Raw genomic sequence first — 8,238 nt, forward strand, 5'->3', positions numbered from 1 at the left:
GAGACCCCAAAAAGTCCTGAGACCCCAAAAGGTGCTGCAACCCCATAAAGTCCAGAGACCCCAAAAAGTCCCGTGACCCCATAAAGTCCTGAGAGCCAAAAAAATCCCCATAAAGTCCTGAGACCCCAAAAAGGCCCCATAAAGCTCCTGTGGCCCCAAAAGGTCCCGCAGCCCCAGAGGATCCCTGAGACCCCAAAAAGTCCTGAGACCCCAAAAAATCCCCATAATGTCCTGAGACCCCAAAAAGGCCCCATAAAGCTTCCATGGCCCCAAAAGGTGCCGTGACCCCAAAAAGTCCTGAGACCCCAAAAAGTCCCCATAAAGTCCTGAGACCTCAAAAAGGCCCCAGAAAGTTCCATGGCCCCAAAGGGTCCCTGAGACCCCAAAAAGTCCTGAGACCCCATAAATTCCTAAGACCCCAAAAAGGCCCCATAAAGTCCTGAGACCCCAAAAAGTCCTGTGACCCTATAAAGTCCTGAGACCTCAAAATGGCCCCAGAAAGTTCCATGGCCCCAAAAGGTCCCACAGCCCCAAAGGGTCCCTGAGACCCCAAAAAGTCCTGAGACCCCAAAAAGGCCCCAGAAAGTTCCATGGCCCCAAAAGGTGCTGTGACCCTAAAAAGTCCTGAGACCCCAAAAAGTCCTGAGACCCCAAAAAGGCCCCATAAAGTTCCATGGCCCCAAAGGTGCCGTGACCCCAAAAAGTCCTGAGACCTCAAAAATCCCCATAAAGTTCCCTGACCCAAAAGGTCCCGCAGCCCCAAAGGGTCCCTGAGACCCCAAAAAGTCCTGAGACCCCAAAAAATCCCGGTAAAGTCCTGAGACCCCAAAAAGGCCCCAAAAGCCCCCGTGGCCCCAAAGGTGCTGCAGCCCCAAAGGGTCCCTGAGACCCCAAAAAGTCCCGTGACCCCAAAAAGTCCTGAGACCCCAAAATCCCCTTAAAGTCCTGAGACCCCAAAATCCCCATAAAGTCCTGAGACCCCAAAAAGGCCCCAAAAGTTCCATGGCCCCAAAGGTGCCGTGACCCCAAAAAGTCCTGAGACCTCAAAAAATCCCCATAAAGTTCTGAGACCCCAAAAAGGCCCCAAAAGCCCCCGTGGCCCCAAAAGGTCCCACAGCCCCAAAGGGTCCCTGAGACCCCAAAAAGTCCTGAGACCCCAAAAAATCCCGGTAAAGTCCTGAGACCCCAAAAAGGCCCCAAAAGCCCCCGTGGCCCCAAAGGTGCTGCAGCCCCAAAGGGTCCCTGAGACCCCAAAAAGTCCCGTGACCCCAAAAAGTCCTGAGACCCCAAAATCCCCTTAAAGTCCTGAGACCCCAAAATCCCCATAAAGTCCTGAGACCCCAAAAAGTCCTGAGACCCCAAAAAGGCCCCAAAAGTTCCATGGCCCCAAAAGGTGCCGTGACCCCAAAAAGTCCTGAGACCCCAAAAAGTCCCCCAAAAGTCCTGAGACCCCAAAAAGGCCCCAAAAGCCCCCGTGGCCCCAAAGGTGCCGCGGCCCCACAGAGGCGGCTGCAATGCGGTCGATCCAGTCGGACCCGTCCCCCGGGGGGTGCTGGGATTCCTGGGAATCATTAACCCGGGATAATCGCGATAATCCCGGCGGGAAAAGGTGCCTGACCCCGGCACCCCGCCCTGCCCCGGGACACTTCGGGGACAAAGTCCCCAAAGTGACCCCAAAACCGCTGCGGTGTCCCCAAAGTGCCGGGTTGGGATCGGCCTTGGAGTTGTTGATCCGGGTTTTGGGTCGGGATTTAGGGGAAAGCGAAGCTGAGCCTGGAATTGGGGTGCAGGGAGGTGGCCATAAAGGGAATGGAACCCCAAATTCCCTGGATTTAGGGGTTTGAGCCTAAAGCCCCCCCCAAATCATGGGAGAACCCCAGAAAATCCACTGGGAATGGGGTTGGGTTTTGGGGTCAAGTGTCCCCCTGTCCCCACAATGTCCCCAAGGGTGAAGTTGCCCCAATTCCCTGGATTTGGGGTGCCCCAATTCCCTGGATTTAGGGTGCTCTAAAAGGATCCCAATTCCCCAAATCATGGGAAAACCCCTGGAAAATCCAGCTGGGAACGGGGCTGGGTTTGGGGGATCCCAATCCCCTGTTCCCAAGGGTGAAGGTGCCCCAATTCCCTGGATTTAGGGTTTGGTCCTAAAGCCCCCACAAATCATGGGAAAACCCCTGGAAAATCCAGCTGGGAATGGGGCTGGGTTTTGGGGGATCCCAATCCCCTGTTCCCACAGTGTCCCCAAGAGTGGGGTGCCCCAATTCCCTGGATTTAGGGTTTGGTCCTAAAGCCCCCACAAATCATGGGATGAACCCCAGAAAATCCACTGGGAATGGGGCTGGGTTTTGGGGGATCCCAATCCCCTGTCCCCACAGTGTCCCCAAGGGTGAAGGTGCCCCAATTCCCTGGATTTGGGGTGCTCTGATAGGATCCCAATTTCCCAAATCATGGGAAAACCCCTGGAAAATCCAGCTGGGAACGGGGCTGGGTTTGGGGGATCCCAATCCCCTGTCCCCAAGGGTGAAGGTGCCCCAATTCCCTGGATTTAGGGGTTTGGTCCTAAAGCCCCCCCAAATCATGGGATAAACCCTGGAAAATCCAGCTGGGAATGGGGCTGGGTTTTGGGGGATCCCAATCCCCTGACCCCACAGTGTCCCCAAGGGTGAAGGTGCCCCAATTCCCTGGATTTGGGGTGCCCCAATTCCCTGGATTTGGGGTGCTCTGATAGGATCCCAATTTCCCAAATCATGGGATAAACCCTGGAAAATCCAGCTGGGAACGGGGCTGGGTTTGGGGGATCCCAATCCCCTGTCCCCACAGTGTCCCCAAGGGTGAAGGTGCCCCAATTCCCTGGATTTGGGGTTCCCCAATTCCCTGGATTTAGGGGTTTGATCCCAATTCCCCAAATCACGGGATAACCCCAGAAACCCCAGCTGGGTTTTGGGGATCCCCATCCGGGCCCAGCGGGGTCACCCCCACCCTTCCCCCATGCCCAGCTGGGATTTATGGCCTCGAATTCCTGGGAAAAAACCCCAAGGAAACCCCAAAAGAACAACCTGGGAATAAAGGGGGAAATCGGATCCGGCTTTGTTTTCATCTCCGGAGGAATTCCAGCTCCCAAATTCCCAAATAATTCCCATTCCCACCTCTCCTGACAAATTCCAGCTCCTGAATTCCCAAATAATTCCCATTCCCACCCCTCCCGGAGGAATTCCAGTCCCCAAATTCCCAAATAATTCCCATTCCCACCTTTGCAGAGGAATTCCAGTTCCCAAATTCCTGAATTCCCGAATAATTCCTGCTCCCACCCCCCCGGAGGAATTCCAGCTCCCAAATTCCTGAATAATTCCCGTTCCCACCCCCCCTGGAGGAATTCCAGTTCCCAAATTCCCAAATTCCCAAATAATTCCCGAATAATTCCCATTCCCACCCCCTCCAGAGGAATTCCAGTTCCTGAATTCCCAAATAATTCCTGAATAATTCCTATTCCCACTCCCCCTGGAGGAATTCCAGTTCCCAAATTCCCGAATTCCCAAATAATTCCCGAATAATTCCCGTTCCCACCCTTCCTGATGAATTCCAGCTCCCAAATTCCCGAATAATTCCCGTTCCCACCCCTCCTCCTCCGAGGTTTTTCCCGGCTCCTTTTTGGGGTCGTTGGTGGCTCCGGAGGATTTGGGGTTGGTTTGGGGTTCTGGGGGGGGGGTGGGGATTGTGGAAAAGGGGGAAAAGATCCCAAAAACCATCCCAGATCCTTCTGGAAGGACAAAGCTGGGCTTGGGGGGAGGGTGGGATCAGGGGAAGATCCCAAAAATCGTCCTGGGTGTTTTCTCAGGGAGGGAAATCGCCTGGGGATCCCCAGCATGGATCTGGGATTGGACTGGGGTTGGACTGGGGTTGGGATTGGGGCTGGACTGGGACTGGGATTGGACTGGGATTGGACTGGGACTGGACTGGGACTGGACTGGGATTGGGATTGGGGTTGGATTGGGACTGGGATTGGAGTGGGGTTGGAGTGGGGTTGGACTGGGGTTGGACTGGGGTTGGACTGGGATCGGACTGGGATTGGGATTGGGGTTGGATTGGGACTGGGATTGGACTGGGACTGGATCAGGACTGAATTGGGATTGGACTGGGATTGGACTGGGATCGGACTGGGATTGGACTGGGATTGGACTGGGATCGGACTGGGATCGGACTGGGATCGGACTGGGATCGGACTGAGATTGGACTGGGATCGGACTGGGATCGGACTGGGATTGGACTGGGATCAGACTGGGATTAGACTGGGGTTGGGCTGGGATTGGATTGGGATCCTACTGGGATTGGATCGGGGTTGGATTGGGATCGGACTGAGATCATATTGGGATTGGACTGGGATCATACTGGGATTGGACTGGGATTGGACTGGGATCATACTGGGATTGGATTGGGACCATACTGGGATTGTACTGGGATTGGACTGGTTCCACCCCCTCCCTCCGTCTATCTCCCCTGATGCCACCTGCCCTGTCCCCTGTCCCCTGCCCTGTCCCAGTGCCACCTGCCCTGCCCCTTGCTGTGTCCCCTGCCCCCTGCCCTGTCCCAGTGTCCCCTGCCCTGTCCCCTGCCCTGTCCCCTGTCCCCTGCCGTGTCCCAGTGTCCCCTGCCCTGCCCCCTGCCGTGTCCCCTGCCACCTGCCGTGTCCCCTGCCCTGTCCCAGTGCCACCTGCCGTGTCCCCTGCCCTGTCCCCTGCCCCCTGCCGTGTCCCCTGCTGTCCCCAGGCCCGAGGTGGCCCCTCCTGTCACAGGCCCTGACCCCGCACAAAGAGAATTCCAACCTCAAAAGGGGCCGAGCCCTGACCTCTGACCCCGGGGTCAGCCGGGCCCCCGGACACGGACAGACAGCGGACAGACAGCGGACAGACAGCGGACAGACAGCGGACACGGACACTGGACACCGGACAGACACGGGACAGGGACACGGGACAGACACGGGACAGACACGGGACAGACACCGGACACGGACACTGGACAGGGACACGGGACAGACACGGGACAGACACGGGACAGACACGGGACAGGGACACGGGACAGGGACACGGGACAGACACGGGACAGACACCGGACACGGACACTGGACAGATTTTAGGATTTCCCCACGGGTTTTGGGGTTTCCCCAGGGGTTTTTTGGGTTTCCCCACATATTTTCACATTTCCCCACAGATCTCTGGAGCTCCCTATGGATTTGGGGGTTTCCCCACGGATTTTGGGGTTTCTCCATGGATTTTGGGGTTTTCCCATGGATTTCTGGGGCTCCCCAGGGATTTCCAGGGCTCCCCAGGGATTTTTAGGTTTCCCCAAGGATTTTCAGATTTCCCCATGGATTTCCAAGTTTCCCCAGGGGTTTTTTGGGTTTCCCTACGGATTTTCAGGTTTTCCCACGGATTTCCGACTTTCCCCATGGATTTCCAGGGCTCTCCATGGATTTTTGGGTTTCCCCGAAGATTTTCAAGTTTCTCCACAGATTTTCAGATTTCCCCACAGATTCCCGAGTTTCCCCAGGCATTCCCGAGTTTCCCCGTGGATTCCCGAGTTTCCCCGAGGATTCCCGAGTTTCCCCGTGGATTCCCGAGTTTCCCCGTGGATTCCCGAGTTTCCCCGCGGATTCCCGAGTTTCCCCGCGGATTCCCGAGTTTCCCCGTGGATTCCCGAGTTTCCCCGTGGATTCCCGGCGTTCCCTAGATGCAGGTCTCTCCTCCTCCCTGCAGCTCCCGCAGTGTCCGGCTCAGGGCTCGCTCCCTGCGGCCGTGCTGGCCCCGCAGCGCCGCCGCCCGCGCCTGCAGCCGCCGCAGCTGCTCCGCCTGCTTGCGCCGCGCCCCGCGGTACGCCAGGGCCAGCGAGCTGCGGGACAGCACCGGGACAGCACCGGGACAGCACCGGGACATCACCGGGGGTCGGGGGGAGCCGCGGGGTTCGGGGGGTTTGGGGGTTTAGGGAGTCAGGGAGTTGGGGGAGCTGGGAGGGTGAGGGGGAGCTGGGGGTTTTGGGGTTTGGGATTTTGGGGATTTAGGGAGTAGGGGGGTCCGGAGGATTCGGGGGAGCTGGGGGTTTTGGGGTTTAGGGAGTCAGGGGACACTCAGGACACCCAGGGGACCCAGGGACACTAAGGTCCCCCAGGACACCCAGGCGACACAGAGGACCCAGGACACCTGGGACACCCAGGGGACACAGGGACATGCAGGTCCCCCAGGACACCCAGGGGACTCAGGGACACGCAGGACACCCAGGGGACACAAGGACATGCAGGTCCCCCAGGACACTCAGGGGACCCAGGACACCCAGGGGGCACAGGACCCTCAGGACACCCAGGACCCTCAGGACACCCAGGGGACACCCAGGACACCCAGGGGACACAGGACACCCAGGGACACTCAGGACCCCCAGGACACCCAGGGGACACAGGACCCTCAGGACACCCAGGACACCCAGGACCCTCAGGACACCCAGGGGACACCCAGGACACCCAGGGGACACAGGACCCTCAGGACACCCAGGACCCTCAGGACCCGCTGAACACCCAGGGGACACAGGGATCCTCAGGACACCCAGGACACTCAGGACCCCCAGGACCCGCTGAACACCCAGGGGACACAGGGACACTCAGGACCCCCAGGACACCCAGGACCCTCAGGACACCCAGGGGACCCAGAGACACCCAAGACACCCAGGGGACCCTGTCCCCGTGCCCACCTGTGCGCCTGGAGGAGCTCGGAGGTGACGGTGGCACTGTGCCCCTGCTGGGCACGGCTGGCAGCGCTGCCCCGCTCCAGGGCCAGCGCCAGCTCCCGGGCACGGCCGCGCAGCTGCTCCGTCCTGGCGACACGGGGCAGTGCCACCAGGGCCACCAGGGCCACCAGGGCCACACCGAGCCCAAACTGCACCGCTCCCGGCCCCACAGAACTCCCGGCCCCACAGAACTCCCTGCTCCAAACGATTCTCAACCCCACAGAATTCCCAACCCCTCACCATTCCCAATCCCATACAATTGCTGACCCCACACAATTCCTGACCCCACACAATTCCCAATCCCAAACAATTCCCAACCCCACACAATTCCCAATCCCTCACCATTCCCAATTCCACACATTTCCCAACCCCACACAATTCCAGGCCCTACAGAATTCCCAATCCCAAACAATTCCCAACCCCACACAATTCCCAATCCCACACCATTCCCAACCCCACACCATTCCACACCCCACACCATTCCCTGTCCCAAACAATTCCCAACCCCACACCATTCCCAACCCCACACCATTCCCAGCCCCACACCATTCCCGATCCCCCACAGCCCCCGCCCCTCACCTGGCCCGGATCCGGAGCAGCTCCTCCCACGTTCTCTGGGGGTCCGGGGGGTTCCCCGGGGCCATCGCTGCCCCCCGCCCCATCCGCGCCTCCTGCAGACATTCCCGGCTGTCTCCCGTCCCTCGGCATCCCCCAAATCCCGGGAACCCCCCCCGGGATCCATCCCCACCTCCTCGGAGCTGCTGCCGGAGCTGCTGCCGGAGCTGCTGCCGGAGCTGCTGCCGGAGGCTCCGTCCCGCCCGTCCCGCTCCCGGTGCCGCTCCCGGTGCCGCTCCCGGTGCCGCTCCCGCAGCAGGAGGCGCAGCGCGGCCTCGCGGGGCCCGTGCGCGGCCAGCAGCAGCTCCAGGGCTCGCTTCTCCTTCTGCGCCAGCTGCAGCCGCGTCCGCAGCTCCGCCAGCGCCTCCTGGCACCGCGGGGAAACTGAGGCACGGCCGGGGAGACGGCGAGGGAGAGGGGAGGGAGCGGGGAGGGATAGGGGAGGGAGCGGGGAGGGATCGGGGAGGGAGAGGGGAGGGAGCGGGGAGGGATCCATGGAGGGATCCAGGGAGGGATCGGGGAGGGATCGGGGAGGGATCCGGGGAGGGATCCGGGGAGGGATCAGGGAGGGATCCATGGAGGGATCCCGGGAAGGATCCATGGAGGGATCCACGGAGGGATCGGGGAAGGATCCATGGAGGAATCGGGAGGGATCTGGGGAAGGATTCAGGGAAGGACCCAGGGAAGGACCGAGGGAAGGACGCAGGAGAGGATTCAGGAAATGTTTCAGGGAAGGATCCATGAAGGACCCAGGGAAGGATTCAGGGATGGATCCATGGAGGATCCATGGAGGAATCCAGGGAAGGACCCAAGAAAGGATCCAGGGAAGGATCCATGGAGGGATCCAGGGAAGGG

General features: G+C 59.6%; 1 protein-coding gene across 2 annotated transcripts; it reads right to left on the bottom strand.

The window, feature by feature from the left end:
• Window positions 1-5,465: 5,465 nt before the first annotated feature.
• On the bottom strand, window positions 5,466-8,231 carry LOC127061261 (harmonin-binding protein USHBP1-like). 2 transcript variants are annotated; one of them, XM_050987889.1, is made up of 4 exons: window positions 7,517-8,231; window positions 7,348-7,439; window positions 6,733-6,855; window positions 5,466-5,883 (listed from the first exon to the last, which is right to left on the bottom strand). In XM_050987889.1, the coding sequence occupies exons 1-4, from the start codon at window positions 8,123-8,125 to the stop codon at window positions 5,721-5,723; spliced, it is 987 nt and encodes a 328-aa protein (XP_050843846.1). In that variant the 5' UTR covers window positions 8,126-8,231; the 3' UTR covers window positions 5,466-5,720. The 2 variants fall into 2 exon arrangements, 1 of the variants encoding a protein (XP_050843846.1); XR_007780758.1 differs by lacking the exon at window positions 5,466-5,883 and adding an exon at window positions 5,953-6,191 and having other exon boundaries at window positions 6,238-6,855.
• Window positions 8,232-8,238: the final 7 nt, after the last annotated feature.

This window comes from Serinus canaria, unplaced genomic scaffold, assembly GCF_022539315.1.
Source record: "Serinus canaria isolate serCan28SL12 unplaced genomic scaffold, serCan2020 HiC_scaffold_383, whole genome shotgun sequence".
Classification (NCBI taxonomy): Eukaryota; Metazoa; Chordata; class Aves; order Passeriformes; family Fringillidae; genus Serinus; species Serinus canaria.